The sequence below is a fragment of the Mixophyes fleayi genome, chromosome 9, assembly GCF_038048845.1.
Source record: "Mixophyes fleayi isolate aMixFle1 chromosome 9, aMixFle1.hap1, whole genome shotgun sequence".
Lineage (NCBI taxonomy): Eukaryota > Metazoa > Chordata > Amphibia > Anura > Limnodynastidae > Mixophyes > Mixophyes fleayi.
In genome coordinates this window covers 11,135,656-11,153,458 of record NC_134410.1, presented here as the reverse complement: position 1 = coordinate 11,153,458, position 17,803 = coordinate 11,135,656, and the positions used below count along the sequence as shown (strand labels likewise).

The following is a 17,803-nucleotide window of genomic DNA, read 5'->3' as shown; positions in this document are numbered from 1 at the left end:
ATGTAAATTTATTTGTAATTATATTATTTTATTGTGTTATTTTTTTATCAACAGGAATGTATATTAAAGTGTAATTTACACTTTGAAACAAAACCAAAGAAAAAACAAGCCCATGCTCGGTATACCCCATATTGTATATGGTACCAGTTGCATGGCAATATAAATGCCCATATATGTATACAAAACAAAAATACAGCTGTCAGCGCTTATCCTTAACACTGTATATCTGTGTGTATATAGCAAAATTAGGTATTAATTCATATTTTGATCAAAACATTTAAGCCTGCATCCCAGCATCAAGGGCACTTCATTATATGCAGGTACTATACTGACCTATATGCTTTAAACACCATTAAAATGCAGTTAAAATCAGATGCATTCACCTCTGGTGTTGTTTCAAAATATTGTCTTATTGTCATAACAGTTGTCCATCAAGCCTATTTAAGGCCCATTTGTGTGTGCCCTTGATGCTGGGATGCAGGCTTAAATGTTTTGATCAAAATATGAACTAATACCTCATTTTGGCACATCTGGCCTGAGAAGGGAGAGGAAGCTTGAAACTTCAAGAATACGTGAGATAGTTAATCAGCAGCGCATCCCATAGACTATTGTATGCGTATGACGTAGGATTCACATATATTCAGAATGCTATAAAAACTTGGAAATTTGAGATAGTAAACAGAGAATATTTTTTGCATACAGAACTTGATCTGTGTTTATTTTCTCCAGCTGATTGAAGCGCTTACAGATATATTTGACACCACTAGGCAAACTCTGAACAGATTTTAGATCTGACAACTTGGAGGTCTGACCGAGATTCAATGTCTAGCAGGCTACGAGACAGACAATGGAGGTTTCCCAGGACACTGAACCCCAACAAATCCGTGGTGAGTAGAGATTTCTACTCATTTGTCTTCCAATTCTGGGTCACCTCATGCCTGTCTGAGGCACCTGACACGTAAAATTTGTGAGTCTCAAGTATCATCTGATTAATATAATACAGTACTAACCCAATTTGCTTACTTAATTGTCTGTTAATTAGATTTTTGAAAGATGAGGAAATTTTGAGTGCACGTGTTTGTGCCTATTGTAGGATAAGTGTTGAGAAAGTCGCCCATTGTGTCTGGTCAGGGTCCTTCTCATTTTCTCGTTGGTACTCGTGAAACGGGCACAGAGGCCGGAGGGTTGTCTTTATCTGAACAATAACTTGCTGCAAGTTAGTTCCCCGATATTTAAATTTTAAATACTAACAAAGCAGATGGACATAGAATCCCTATTTTTTGTAATAGTGATTGTTTGTGTAAATGGTGTAAATGCCTGCTGATTTTACAGAAAGAGAGTACCTTCTTAAGTCCTGATTTAATAGCAGTCACAGATAGCAACCTTAGAGTGTTACTGTTTTGAACATTGGGTGAACACTTTAGACACTATCCCCAGAAATGTATACAAGAAAGGAGATTCTGTAATCTCCCCAAAGTTTAGAAGAATTCCAAAGACCTGCATTCCAGATACTGTCAAAGAAGCTATTTTGCCCAGACACCCATTACAAGGAGTCCACAGAATGGGACGTCCACTACAAGGACAACCCACAGAAACTAGATAAGAGTCTCTATTTGGACTCAACAGAATACTGTCAATATGGGAAATATAGATAGTAAACAGATAAATGACAGCTCCCACATAGTACTTTGATTTATCAAAGGAGTAGTGTTGCTTTCAAAGTGGCTGAATGCCTGGAACCTTTTGAGAGGGTTGTTTGTGATGCAATGTTTGTAAACCAGGAAGACACATCAGAGTCATTCAAGGGGGCTGTGCTAGGTAATGTTGAAAAAGGAGTGGCTTTGAACACTCGCTCAGGTCACGTCACTTTGACATTCCCTGTTTGTGAGATTAGGGACTGCCCATTTGAGGAAATCATATTTTCATAACATGGATTGCATTGATTGTGTCACAGTTAAGCTATGCAGAGAAACACATAAACAAGTGTCTTATTAGCAGCTGTTCACTGCACAAAAATGTTCACTGGTTATCTGATAATCGTGTACCGATACTGACAAGCATTTTACATGCAGTAACGCACACTGTTTGGGAAATGTGAATTAATGACAGTTACTGTAATCTATAATGAATAAATGTTAATCACTATGCAACTTCACAGAAGTCTCCAGCTACAGAGAAAGACCCTTTAGGCAATCCAGATTGAATTTATCCAACTCACAATGAATAGAAGTTTGCAATATGTTTTGGTCCACATCCACAACAAACATTGTCGTTAACAACACTATCATCTCCTCTGTCACCCAACTCCGCTGCTTGGGTGTCACCCTTGACTCCTCTCTCTCTTTTGGCTCCCACATTCATTCCCTTGCCCAAGCCTGTCGCTTCCAACTACGCAACATCACCCGCATCCGTCCCTTTCTCTCTCAGGAGGCCACCAAAACCATCATACACGCACTCATCATCTCCCGCCTGGATTACTGCAACCTCCTCCTCACCGTCCTCCCCCACTCCCGTCTCTCCCCCTCCGCTCTATACTCAATGCGGCTGCAAAACTCATCTACCTCTCACGCCGCTCCTCCTCTGTCTCCCCTCTCTGCCTTGCCCTACACTGGCTCCCCTTCTCCTACAGAATTATTTTAAAACTCCTCACCACCACTTACAAGGCGCTCTCCCACTCTACTGCCCCTTATATCTCTAACCTCCTCTCCATTCACACTCCCGCCCACTCCCTGCGCTCGGCCAATGACCGCCGCCTCTCCTCCACTCTGATCACCTCTTCCCATTCCAGAATCCAGGACTTTTCCTGTGCAGCCCCCCTTCACTGGAATGACCTCCCTCGCTCCATCCGCCTCTCTCCTACTCTGTGCTCCTTCAAACGTGCACTCAAAACTCACCTCTTTCTCAAAGCCTACCAACCATCCACTTAACCCCCATCTCCTCCGCTCATTCTCCCCTCTCTCCCATTCCCTTAACTGGCTCCTCTTGTGCCTGATCTGTTTTACCCTCTCTTAGGATGTAAGCTCGTATGAGCAGGGCCCTCTTCCCTCCTGTCTCCTTACCAGTTCTTCTGCTCCGTGTCTATTGCATCTGCCTGCCTGGAGTTTCTGAAGTATTGGTACTTTTTGTTTATTGTTCTGTACTGTTATACCCTGTATAGTCTACTGTTTGTACTATGTGCGGCGCTGCGGAAACCTTGTGGCGCCTAACAAATAAATGATAATAATAATAATAAGCAGACACTAATGAATATATCACTATATCATTATGCTAATTACCTCTTTAAATTATGGGAATACTTATGGGTATATTAATCCCTTAATGATATTTTGTTGATTCTGTAACCATTGGGGATATTGTGGCTCCATATATATATATATATATATATATATATGAGATACAAAAAGACAGGGGGCGCCAAACATAGTGTATCAAAGTCTTTGTACAAGACGAAACGCGTCGGAGAGCTGTTTCTTGTCTGTATCCTGTGACCATTGTGGGATGTGTATGGGACGGTGCCGGCTGGTACTCCACTCCATTCATCTGCGCATGTGCTAGAGGACAGATAAGCGTCTTTTTATCATTTTTTATTCTGCAGACTGGATGTACCATCTGAATAAAGGGCTCGCTGAGAGGATTTCTATCTTATCCGGTACCATCAGAGTGACTGCTAATTTTGGCTCAGATTTACTGATTATTCGGTACGAGCACTAAATATCTGTGGAGAGTGTCATATATAACTTTTAATACACTATGTTTGGCGCCCCCTGTCTTTTTGTATCTCATTTATTAGGCTTGACACTTGCAGACAGGTGTTGAATGACTGGGGAGCTGCCTATTGGAAAAATTTAAGTATACTTCTGTTTAATATTTGCACTTGGTGTTAATAAGCGCTTTCTAGCTTAAAGACTTTTTTGGTGTCATATATATATATATATATATATATATATATATATATGGTGCATACATATTGTATTGTTTGGTATTATTTACCTTTCATATGCTGTAGATATCTGTGTTTGTATCCTAACTTCATCATTAGGTTTGGGTGGCATAAATTTAGATCGGGCATCTATGGTTTATAATGTGATACAAGATCGTTTGCTCCGTGGGTATGTTATGTTTACTTCCTTGTTTATATTTTGAGCAGCTTGGACATAATCGACCAATGGGATGCCCTAAGTTGCGGGTTGAATGTGACCTCATTGAATCAATAGGCAGAGAACGTTGTCAATCATATGAAGGAGCATGACATTTTTCTCCTCCTATCAGATAGGGACACGGTTCATGAGTGGGCGTCTTTTATTACTATAAATACTCTAAGCCTTGTTTCTGGTTGCCTTGAAAAAGCTAATTGGCAAAACGCGCGTCGGCGTCTGCCTCGTTACTGCAATAATAATTACTCCTATAATCAATTCTTGATTCCTTATATAAATATCAGACTCGAGTTAGAATAGGGTCTATGCGCTGCCAAATGTGATTGATGATAATGATACTTTAGCAAAGATGAGACCAGAATAGTAATCTCTATAATTACATGGGGGAACTTTACCACAGTAATTATTAAATAGCTACATATGTAGCATAAGTTGCCATTTGTTTAAGTGGTCTATATATACACTAACCCAGCTCACTGGGATGGAGAGCAGGTAATCTGCCCTTTATAAAAGGAACATTGTTGTTATAATAATAAACTTGATCTGCTTTTATACTTTTAGCAGCTATAACATCTGCTTACTTTACTAGTTTTTTTGTTGTATTTTTCATTTTATGCCTAAAAAACTTTATTTTAGTATCATCAGTCCCACCTGCACCCCCCACCTGACATGGAGATAGTTATCTTGCTGTACATGTGCAGCCAACCTGTATTCCAGCCAGCAGTGTCATAATGATTGACTCTGCTGACCTAAGTAGTCTCTCAGAGACCACCTTCTGCAGAATGGAAGGACGTCAGTGCTGACCAGGCAAGAAAACAGAAGTAACTAATGTCCTCACAGCAATAACAAATGCAAAATGTTGACTTGCAGCAAAGGACGCTGGGTGGGTCTGAATGAAGGGTAGAAGATGAACAAGTTATGTTTAAGGACAGCTTAACATCTATAACAGGAATAGTAATATCCCAGCAAGTGGCAGCTCATCTTAAGGTAAAATAGCTGCTTTATGTGATTTATTTTAGTGATTTTGCTTTTCATGAGATGATGTTTTCGGTGTTTGCACAAATACCTGGAGTATAAGAATGTGCTGAGATGTTTTGTGGGTTGAATGTTTCTTCTCAGCGGTTCCCTTAGACATGAAATCAGTTACCTACGTACTTGGACGTGAGTTTGCTTATTCTGTTTTGTACACAGTGAGATTTCTTCTTACAACCTTCAATTAAGGATCCTTAAGCCCGGTCACTGTCTCTGAGATCCATTGATCTGAGATACGTTAAGTGGCATCAAATGCAGATAGAATGGTCTTCAAAAAGGGGACCTTGTTTCCTATGGAGATAATCTGGTCTGTACACACCAGCAGCTCTCTGACCACACTGAGGGATGGAGCAATGCTGGAATATCATACAGGCTTTAGTTTCCATGACTCAGGGTTGGCACTGAGAGCTGATCCATGACTCAGGGTTGGCACTGAGAGCTGATCCATGACTCAGGGTTGGCACTGAGAGCTGATCCATGACTCAGGGTTGGCACTGAGAGCTGATCCATGACTCAGGGTTGGCACTGAGAGCTGATCCATGACTCAGGGTTGGCACTGAGAGCTGCTGGGTACAAGGACAGTTATCTTCCCTATTTTGAAGTACATTTCTAGCTGCAGTTTGATGCAACTCAGACCAAGTGAACCTGGGAGCAGAGAAGCATCTGAGAGTAAGACCATGAGCACAGAGACAGCTCCTGTATCACAGCATTTGTTGTGTAGTTTCAAGTTGTATCAGTCAGATGTAACCATCACATATTGTACGATTGTATAACTGGATTTATGAACACACTGGTTGGTTTAATGTTACACACACACATAACGAGTTTGCTTAATGACATGGGATGTCTGTAACATGTTTATTGTGTGACATCACTATTCTCTATTCAGCCAATTAATTCATTAGGAACTGTTGACATCATGAGGCATGAGGTACTAAGTTAATTATCACCAAGTGTCTCCTACCTCAGTGATATCATTAGTTCCTGGATAGACGGCATATTTGAGAATATTGGTTCAACCCAAAAATAGCTGCCCCCCCTCTATATATGATGGGTGCACTTATCTGTTCTGCAAGACTGGGGATGATCTATGGAGTGTCATCAGATTATACAGAGTTATCCTTCTATTATCTGTACATAAAATTAACATGAAATTTATTTTAAAAATATATAGTTGTAAATCCTGTTGTTGTTAATGTTGTTGTGTTTTTTAATTCACATCTCTCAACTGATAAGATGATTTGCAATGCATTAGTTTACATTTTCTGCTGCCTTCTGGTAGATGAATAAGCATATACTAAACATGTTTCTTACCTATCTACTTGTGAGTTGGAGATTTACTCTAAAATGTGTCAACTCTGTTAAAAAAAAGTTAGTTATCTGCCCTCTCACATCCCCTCTCTCCTATTCACTATACAAGGACTTGGCAGACAGCCAGGACTATTGTTTGACTTTGTTGCAGTTCACTGAAACACAATTAGCTGCTGCACATACAGGTCACACACACTGTGATATCACCAGCAATATTGGATAATTGTCCTGATAACAGAGAAGAATGCCAGATAATAATCTGATTGAAACTGATGGGACTATAATCCGGCATTATGGGTAAATGTTGATGGAAACTCCTTTATGGACCCCAGTGAAGCCGGAAGTGATCCGACTATTGACCATTGTGCAGAACATCCGGATCTCGGACGATTTTGCTCCGGTGCCCGAGCAGTAGGATCATTCACTGTGCCCATCTTTTATCCTACAGAGAGAGGCTGATGGGGTGGTCATTTCATTTTAAAAAAAGAACCCAGCAGACTGTGGTAGGTGATAGATGCAAAGCATATTTTCTTTAATCTCTAACAAAGCAAATATCTGAACGCCAATTGTTATCCAGATTATCATTTAAATCAAAATTCATTAGAAAGGCTCTCGCTGAGCACATAAGGACAGACCGAGATTCTGAGCATCTTCTTGTCTTTGTCGAAGCTCTATCAAATCTACGTGAGTGAAATTGGTTGGTTGGATTTAGTGAAATCAGTAGTAAATATGTCTAGATATGATGAGAACCAGAGGATTCATCTCAAGGTTGAAAGTCTCGCCAGCCCTTGATTTCACTGTAGAGACTGTCTTCTGGAGAGAGTGAGTAATGCCCATTCAATATATAACATTTACTGATGGTATGGTTGTACATCCCCCAAGCAATGAGACTTTTAGCTGCATCTATAGCTGGATTGCTGGGGACCTCAACTGTGGGAATGGAGAAATAAGAGTTAATAAATGACGAAAAATAATTTGATGTAGAACATGATAATAAGGATTGTTTAAAGCTTTATACAGTAGTAAAAGGGGAGATAAGGTACAAAGATTGCAACTCATTACCCCTATGTGCATTGTTACCCCCCATGTCTACCACTTATTATATTCTGCTCCCACCTACCGGTGAAGTTTCCCATGAAGCTGATACCGATGGAGTTGGAGCTGTAGTCTTTTGTGTGATTTCCTTGAGTTGTCCAACCTCGTCCCTCATAAACCAGTCCATCCCCCCCAATTAGGAAGCTGTGTATAGAAAATTGGGAGGAATATCATTATATAATCTACAATACAATTGTACACCTTTCCCTTTTGGTACTTCTCTTTTATATATTGTCTCCATTCCTTTTATATCCCTGAAAGTTTAAGGGAAAGACAGTACTAAGGGTACCAAAGCCTGGATTATATAACTGAAGTGCTGAAATGTCTATGCTTAACCAAATTCATATAGGACAGTGGACAGAAACCTAAAGCTTCATAGATTGGAGTGTTGACCTGCAGTCTCCTAGGTAACAAATGTATCGCAGTCAACCTTCCCCCTTCTAGCTTACCACTCACTTTATTATTTTTTTTAAATATAATTTAAATATAACTAACATTTCTTCTTCTACATCACTTATTCATATTACTCGTTCTTTAGCAAAAGATGTACTTGTATTTCTTTCCTATTCTTCCCTTAATGTAATTCACAGCAATTTGTGACCTGACTTTGTTGCTCACTTGTATGCGATGTCGCACAAGCTTCTATTATCAATATGATCGTCCCGTATATTTCTCACTTCTTCGCTGCACGTTTCAGTGGAGTCACAGGATTCACTAGTTTTTTAGCAAAAGATGTACTTGTATTTCTTTTCCTATTCTTTCCTTAATGTAATTCTCAGCAATTTGTGACCTGACTTTGTTACTCACTTGTATCCGATGCCACAGGTAGTCATCGCATCAGCTTTCTGTATAATTTTCACTTCTGCGATGCACTTAGTTTTGGTGAGACAGGATGCCCCTTCTGTGTGCTGGATGATCACGTACTTTACAGGAGTAGTCAGGTCCTCTGTGCATGTATAATCCTTGGCCTTCCAATCCAGCCTGGTTACAATATTTGGACATCCTGGGAAAATTAAGAGATAAAAACCATATGGACATTAAGGTTATATTGTGAATATGCAAAGGTTTCAATTTCTGCTCTGTGACACCACATGCCTACATGTGAGCACATTTACCATTTCAATGGGGAAACACATGGATATATGGGCCAATATGGCCACGTCTACTAGGGTGCAAGAGCTTGCACCTTCTCACGAGGGCAGCTGGGCTGATCATGGGCGTTTAGGCACTTGGGTGCAGGTCAGGCACCTGGGTGCGCCTACTTTTGAACCAACAAGATTTTAATTTTGTAGGTTGATGTTAAATAAATGAGATAAAATAGTGGAAAAGGTGCATTTTTTGATGGGCATCCCAGATTTAGGAGGGCGCAGAGACGTTTTCATCCTTGAAACTGACGTGATTTTCAAAAAACCTCTAAAGGGGTTGCAAGGAACATCGGCAGACACCTTGGAATAAGCTTGGGAGACAAACGGGCACACTGCTGCAAATACAGGGGCAATGTAGATGTGTGTTTTTTGCAGATCAGCCTATAATAATAATGTTATGTAGTACAACATTTATACTGTGCACTTATATGACATAATATAAAGGTGTTTTGCACTTACCATTTGCTGCGACGCAGAGGACTGACAGAAGCACAAGCAGACGTATCATGGTGCTAGAACACACAGCCAGGTTACTGGGAGAGGAAGAGAATGGTCATGAAAAGCCCTTACACACGGATATAGGCCCAGTACCGGGTACATAAATAGACAAGAAAGTGTGACTGGGATGATGCTGAACAACCTGACACATTGTCATTGTCTATGTGGATCATATACAATGTGCATTATTTGTTAAATACACGTGTTTTTGCACCTATGAAATTTCTCTCAGAAAGGATTAAAATAAGATGAACCAGTGCACAATAACAAGAAAAGTAAATGTGAGATTTCCTGCTTTTGAGAACAGAAATGTGTTATCCTGTAGGTGCAGCTCAGGTAACACGGGGCTCTCAGCCAGGCCCTGATTAAGGGTTCAGGCCGCCCTAGGCTAATATGCTTGTAGCCCCCTCACCTTCCACGTCAGGATAATACATGGTAGATAAAAATTAACTCGTCCTTGATTTTAAATCCAGCTTCCTTCACCCCAACCCCCACCAATGTTTATGTTTCCGTATTTTTAAAATCTCAAATCCACTTGGCTTTTTGAAAGGGTCACAGTAATCTTTGTCCTTCATTAAAATCAGAACTGTATAGTAGAACATTGACATGAGCGAGCGCTACTGATGGTGGGGATGTGGAGGGGGAGGGGGCTGTCATGTCTGCGCCTGTCGTTATACTTGTCTCTCCTACCCGCTTATCCTCCAGCGCCCGCACACGGAGGACTCATTCTCTTCATTGTTTACCATGGGGATACGTCAAGATTAAAACCTAACTACATTTTTCTTTCATGCTTTCTTTTTACTTTGGAGAATAACTATTTTTTTATATTTTAAAATAATTTCAATTTGTACCTCTCCCTGTCACAATTTTGCACTTTCAAAAATTTTGCTCCCACCCCAAAAGCCTTGCGCCTTAGGCTGCAGCCTAGTCAGCCTATTGGATAATCAGGCCCTGCTCTCAGCCACACATTGCCAACCCATGTTGTCGTTTCTTGCTATGCAGAATTGGAATGTTCTATAGATTGGTGAGTGTAAATTAGATGTGTGATAATCTGCAGACTGCTGAAAGATGTTCTGCCTACTTATATTTGTATTTTTATACCTAGATGTCCAATGCTCTATTAATTTTCAAATCAGTTATACATTTACAGACAGGCTTAATATTCTGCAAATGAACAGCAGTTTCTAGTATTCTGAAGACTGTTACAATTATTTGCATGATTTTATTTTTGAAGTATAATCCTGTACAGTATATTTCTGTGAATAATAGACGTGCGATGCTCTGCAGATCCCTCTGTGCCAGATGTACAGACAATGTAATGTTCAGAGCCCTACTAAGGCCAGTAATACAAATTACAGCCTCTACCGTCTTCTACTGGATATGTTTTCCGGACAATAAACCTATAAACAAGTTGCTATAAACTAGAGATGCTCACTGACCCCCGTGTTTTGATTTTGGTTTTGGCAAAACCGCCCTTGCGTGTTTTGGTTTTGGTTTTGTTTTGCTATTTTTTTTAAAATTTAATTTTTTGGGCTAAAATAACATAATTTTGGTATTATTTTGTACCTACATTATTAATTAACCTCACTAGCACTAATTTCCAGTCATTTCAATTCAATTTTGACCATCTCACAGGTCACAATATGCTTTTCATACACTTTTAGCCAAATACTGCAGCGACCTGGCTGGATGGTAAGCGACAGAGCAATGACTCAAACACACGGCAGTTCCTAGCACATCTAGATAACATTGCAATGATCGCTCCACCTGTTTCTTGAATAACTGAGGTAATTCTACAGCTAATACATGGCAATGAGCGCTGAACCCCCCCGGATGCGTGCTTTTATCAGACACACACCAATCCAGGGTGCCAGACAATGCACTAAGAAGAGCCATTGAAATTCATAGCAAAAAGCCAGTTCATCAGTGAGCTTTGAATCAGCCCCAATAGAGTGCTGGTATATAATAATTTCAACACCAGAAAATAGCTTTTTTCAAAGAGGGGAATATCTGACACCCCAAACACTTGTAGTGCAAATTCAGAAATATATACTGCTGGTATATAGTAATTTCAGCACCAGAAAATAGCTTTTTACTACAGAGGAATATGTGACACCCAACACTTGTAGTGAAAATTCAGAAAGTAATTGTGCTGGTATATTACAATTTCTGCAGGCAGAAAATAGTTTCTTTAGGAGGGAATATGACACCCCAAACAGTTTGTAATGCTTCGAAAAATGCCTCCTCTATACTCCTCTCTTCCTGCTCTAATAACTGCTCTAATCCTGCGACCTATCCCTTCTCTCTCCGTCTGTCAAATGGCGCTGGATCGCTGTGGAGGCGAGAACCGAGGTCCGATGACGTCACAATGACGCTTTTCCTTGTTTTGAATTCCGAATGGGCGGGAGAGACTCGGCTCGGTACTCGGATACCTGAAGTTCGGGCAGGTTCGGTTCTCTGGGAACCGAGCCCGCCCATCTCTACTATAAACACACACACACATAACTATAGACATATACATATATACACATAAATACACACATATACATACATACACACACTCACTTATAGACATATACATATATACACATAAATACACACATACTTATAGACATATACATATATACACATAAATACACACACATACATACATACATACACACACTCACTTATAGACATATACATATATACACATAAGTACACACACATCCTGAATGTCACAGACATTCATTTTTTGCAGTTTCTATAGACTTTTCTTTTTAGCATCTATTTAAACCAGAGGTAGGCAGCTAGTTGCTCCACCTGTTGTGGAACTACAAGTCTCAGCATGTAATTTTAGCTCCAACACAACTGGAGATCCGCTAGCTTAAATATGGTTAAATATGTCATTAGTTGGAAGAGGAACACATTTTGCTAGATAAGGATAGATGGTACATCCACAATAGTGCACAGTATTCAGCGCCGTAATGCAGTAAGACCACCTGGGAGGTGGCAGTAGATGGACCTCGTCCACTGCATCTAACAGGACACCTTATGCCGATCTAGATGCTTTCATTCAAACAGTCACATAACACAACAAAAATAAAAAGTAAAAATGAAATATTGTCACACATGAAATAAAGGTCCCCCTACTGCCCTGAGTTATATAATATATAAGGAAGGGTCTAACAAGCAGTTTGTCAGGATATGTGTAATATCTGTGTCAGGGGGAGATTTATCAAACCTTCTAAAAAGGAAAAGTGGAGGTGTTGTCCACAGCAGCCAATCAGGTTCCAGCTATCATTTATATAGTACATCCTAGAAAACTAATCTGATTGGTTGCTATGGGCAAATCTTACATTTTTCCTTAGAAGGTTTGATAAATCTACCCCTCAGACACACAAATTGTAGCACACAGCGTCCAATGTGGAGGAACATGGAAAAGAGGATTTGGGACATTTTGTGAGCTCACAGCAGTAAAATTGTATCATTTACAGAATGAAACGTGCCACACATTCACTTTTCTGGTTTGTGAACCACCTCAAATATTCAAAGGTGCAATCAGGGCCGTAACTAGGGCTGTGCGATAGGGGGCGACCGCCCAGGGCACAAAGCTGAAGGGGGCGCAGTTTAGGAATGTTATATATATATATATATATATATATATATATATGTTTTTTAGGTTCATTTGGTTAAAATTAAGGGCTAGGGGGGCGGCATTTGTCTTTTTCGCCCCAGGCACTTGAATTCTAAGTTACGGCTCTGGGTGCAATTGTATAATTTTCTCTCCAAAAATATATATACCTCCAACATACCTGAGCTGGCACTTAGTATAATAACGTGATTGTAGCTTAACTAACCCACTTTATAAGTTTCCCTGTCTGCCGCCTGTCCTGTATCAGTCGTTTTCTAACATGTCATCAACATGAAAGATTGTTCTTCACATTCTCTCTTTCATCAGAACATAAGGATTCAGCACCAGCAAACATTTTCAGCTTCATCTATGACTGTCCCCATAGTGCACAGACAGACTCAGATCTCTACATCACAAACATCCTATAACCTCTGTGTACAATTATAATACAGTTCTAATGATGTTATCATTTCCTCTACAATAAATATTTACTCACACTGAATACAAATGTAAACTGAGAATTGCAGACAGGACATGTAAACTGGTACTGTACAATTTTCAATGCATACAGCATGAGAGAGATACTGAGAATTCCACCCTCACTACGGAAACAGAGGAGGTACTGTGTAATTGTCTATGCAGAATAAAACAGAGGCTGACCATGGAAATTATGGACACTTGGTGATTATGGATCTATAAATTCTATTATTCAGCATTAATAATCTATGCTGTAACTTTTGTGCATAACATATAAATCATCTAAATGACATAGATGCAATAGTGTCATTTTAACTCATTAAGAAATAATATGTTGGTAACTACAGAATAAATGAATAATGATTTAAATATGATTGTGACATTTTCTGGCATCTAGGAAATTGTATAGAGATTCCCTATGTGTGGTAAATTATGTGTGGAAGTGAAAAATTAAAATATAATAAAAGAATACAATTGCAAAATCTGTGCGTATATTCCAAATGATAAATAAATTGCAATACAATTATGAAAATTAACAGATTCCTTTGAAATGGAAATCTTGACTTAGTAACGTTAATGTTGTCTTTTTTGACATAATTTGCTATCATATTTCTTATGTAATATTACGTAATATTTTCTAGACTTATAAGTCTGCAATAGTCTGCAGGTGCTTATAAGCCTTGAGCGGAGATGTGATGCTCTGCAGATTTCTGTATATATCAAACTCACCTTTCCTGAAATTCTCTGACAACTGAACTTCCTCTTATGCGTCCTGTTATATACTTCTCTGACTGGGGCCGGTGGGAGGGCTGAATATTTCAGTTTAGATTTTATTTGGTTGTAAAGACTTTATTACTGTAATCGGTGATTAAATGTAGCTTAAAGTAGCATTCACAAGCTATAAGAAATATTTGGTATTTACAATTTTCTCTTGTTTTCTTTCCATCAGACTTGGTCACGAACGCACTCCCAGCGTCCATGACTTTGGGTGTTTACTGTATGGTGGTTACACGTGATTCCTGCGCTCAATCTTTCACCAGGTTACAGATTTGCAAATCGCCCCAAAAAGTGCTCTCACCCCCATACACACCTAGGTTCTGCCAACACCTTTTGAATAAGGGCAATAGGACCCCAATATACTCCCCCACTCTGGCACACAATACTCCTTGTTACATACAGGTTAGCAATGCACACACCGGTAATCAAAGGGTAAACACCTTAGAACTCTGCTACATAAATGCACACGCTGACACTCGCAAGGCTTGTTAGTGAAATGTATTATTAATTCACACTCCAGCATTCAAAGTTTAACATGGTCAACACAATATTTTTAATAAAGGCTACTGGATTTGTTAGAGTACCAAGGACAAAAACATATTACATTTTTTATTTAATATATAAAGGTACAGGGCATTGGGATATAAAAAAAACTAGATAGCAATTTTACATACAAATAATAAATGCATAACAGTTTTAAAAACAAATGGGATGAAACTACAGAGAATAAACTTACGTATCTGTATGCCTGGGGCAGGCAGAAGAGATGGACAGTCCTTCAATTAGATTGAAACCCCAAGAGCTGACCTCTTTTGCCCCTTCACACACAGGCTTTTTAAGCAAACTGAAATGGGACATCATTCAGAGGGGCAGTGTATATATAAATATGGGCGAGGAGATGTCCCCTGGTGTCAACTACGGTTTGGTCAAAAATATTCAAAAATTTTGACCTTTCTTAACTTTTCTCAGATATATCCAGGTATAACCTCTCACACATTTACATACCAAATATGATGGAATTACAATAATGTCAAATATCAATAAAGTTCTATCTTCTAATATATTACCATTTCTTTCTACTATGTATTGTAAATTGCATACTGTTAACTTCCTTTTCACCGCTGCAATGAAGCTTATACAATTTGTATTCCTAAGTCTAAAAAAAATCCAGAAAAGATATTTTCTTATGGTCTCGTTAGTTTGTTAAACCAAGATTTAAAAATTCTTGCCAAAGTAATGGCAGGTAGGTTACAAAGTATCTTCCTGATTTGATTACCCGTCATCGGTTAGGGTTCACTCATGGTCGGCATTCCGTGCAAGGGGTACAGACTGCTATTGCAGATATTGTTAAATCTACATATACAACCAAAGTAATGACTGATATTTTGCTAAGTATATATGTATAAAAAGCATTTGATCAAATCTCATGAATGCATTTACAACTCATATTTGAATATCGGGAGTTTGGTGGGGAATTTGCTCAGTTCATCATCATCATCATCATCTATTTATATAGCACCACTGATTCCGCAGAGCTGTACAGAGAACTCATTCACATCAGTCCCTGCCCCATTGGAGCTTACAGTCTAAATTCCCTACCATACACAGACAGAGAGAGAGAGGGAGACTAGGGTCAATTTTGATAGCAGCCAATTAACCTACTAGTATGTTTTTGGAGTGTGGGAGGAAACCAGAGCACCCGGAGGAAACCCACGCAAACACAAGGAGTTTACAACATGTACAACAACCCATTTACTAATTTATCTGTAAATGACATTAATAGTGAACCAATAACCATGACTCAGGGTACGCGGCAGGGATGTCCATTGTCGCCTTTGCTTTTTACTCTGGCCTTGGATCCTCTCCTGCGTATTCTGACTGCGATGCCAGATTTTCATGGTATTTCCTTGGGGGCCGAGGAAGTAAAAATGGCAGCTTGTGCCAACGATCTTTTGTTATTTATTTGTTATTTATTTCAGATCCACATCTTTCGCTGCCACCTGTGTTGGATAAGCTTGCAGAGTTTGGGAAGGTTTCTGGATTTATGATTAATAGGGAGGAATCGGTGGCAATGGTTTTGGGAGCAGCTATGAAACCAACATGGGGTAGAGTCTTTAAGCTTAAAATATGGACAGTTGTGAAGAGATCGTTACAAAATAGACTGTAAATGAGAGTAAATGAATGTTAACGCTATATATAGTAATGTAAGAGTGAAAAAAGCTCAAAAATCACATGATTTTACCTACTCAATTTTTAATTAAATCCAGATCCAAAACCGAAACACAAGAGGATTTGGGAGCTAAACCAGAATCAAAACCAAAACACAGAAGTTTTAAAACCAAAACCAAAACATGGGAGTCTGCACACATCTCTAATAAATATATTTTATTAGAGATTTGCGCAGCCAGGATATCATGTTGCCATGGAAAAGTGGGATGAAGCAAAGGTCAGCCCCTGCAGTGAATCAGAGCTGGAAGGAGAAACAGAAAGGAAGGAGATATAAGGCAGTGAGAGGTGCTGGGAGCCCGAAATGTGTGTGGCAGCAGCAAGGGAAGGAGAGAGGTCTGAGTGGAGAGTTTGCTGGAAAGACAGAGGGTCTGGTTAATTAAGGAAAGGAAGGCAAAAAATTTGTACGTTTTCTCTTGGACAAAACCATATTACAATGCAAGAGATGCAAATTAGTTTATTATTTTTCACATAAATTAAGTACTGATTGTTTTTTCATGTAGCATACAAATACTTGATAGCTTTATTTGTACACAGAAATTTAATGTTGATCTAGGACATGCCCTACCTCAAGTATAAATCTGTCCCCATATTTGTAATTTATATCTCCCTCCAATGCAACATGGTTTTGCCAGGGTGCAAAGTTACTCGTTTTTTGGGGGTTTACTTACCTTAATGAATCAGGCCCAGAGTGTGCAAGCAAACAGAGATATCAAAGCTATCAAAAGAGATGCTGGGGGTAGCGTTGCAGAGGAAAGTCTTGTAGCCGAATCCCTGCAGAAGATCAGCTGTCACGCAGCCTGAGGGAGATTACACAGCAAAGTGAGCAGATGTGCGGAGAGGGAGACTCCCGTTATTAGTGAATTGCATGTTAACAGCAAGGGACAGCTTTTTAAATCTGCCTTACCCATTTACTTCACCCAGAATAAACACTCAGTTGATTGTTCGTAACCACAGTGTGAGGTCCATTATTATTCAGAGGGTTAGTCGGGTATAAGAGGCCTCTTGAGTCAACCCCTGGTGGATTCAGCTACAGTCCGCACCCTACCATACTGTGTATAAGATTCGGGTGGAGGCTCCAAAACTTTTAACCCCCCTTTCAGAGTGCTAGGAAAGGGTGTTACATTTATTTATGTATTAATGTATTCTGCAGATGTAAAATTAATGATACTAATAGCAACAGGGGAAAGCCAAATAGTGGGCAAACACTAAAAAAATATATTGTTGCTCAAACCTGAACCTCTTACCCCATTTTCTCTAGTTCCTCTCCCACTGTTTTCTGCAGCCACCTCTCTCCATGTTTTCTGCAGCCCTCTCCCCCCAGAACACAGTGAAAATGGCGCTTTTAAAGCAGCTATAATAGGACCCCAAGCCATGTATAATGTAATACAGGTGTGGGGTCCGAGTATTGCAATGGAATGGCTTGACTGAATTTACTATTTGGCTGGATACACTCAACAAAGGGTTACAATGTT

General features: G+C 39.5%; 2 protein-coding genes across 4 annotated transcripts in view; one reads left to right on the top strand and one right to left on the bottom strand.

Moving 5' to 3' along the window:
• Positions 1-17,803, top strand: part of LOC142101932 (uncharacterized) — a 99,649-nt gene that overhangs the window by 25,052 nt on the left and 56,794 nt on the right. Inside the window, exon 3 of one of the 3 annotated variants that reach the window (XR_012679159.1) lies at positions 5,025-5,353. The exons of the other annotated variants lie outside the window; for them this stretch is intronic. The gene's annotated coding sequence lies outside the window, so the exon portion shown is untranslated. Of the gene's footprint in view, positions 1-5,024; positions 5,354-17,803 lie in introns of those variants that run through there. 3 annotated transcript variants of the gene reach the window in all.
• On the bottom strand, positions 6,969-9,267 carry LOC142101936 (peptidoglycan recognition protein 1-like). Its single transcript, XM_075186387.1, has 4 exons — positions 9,197-9,267; positions 8,400-8,595; positions 7,618-7,736; positions 6,969-7,427 (listed from the first exon to the last, which is right to left on the bottom strand). Exons 1-4 carry the CDS (start codon positions 9,243-9,245, stop codon positions 7,261-7,263), a joined length of 531 nt encoding a protein of 176 aa, XP_075042488.1. The 5' UTR covers positions 9,246-9,267; the 3' UTR covers positions 6,969-7,260.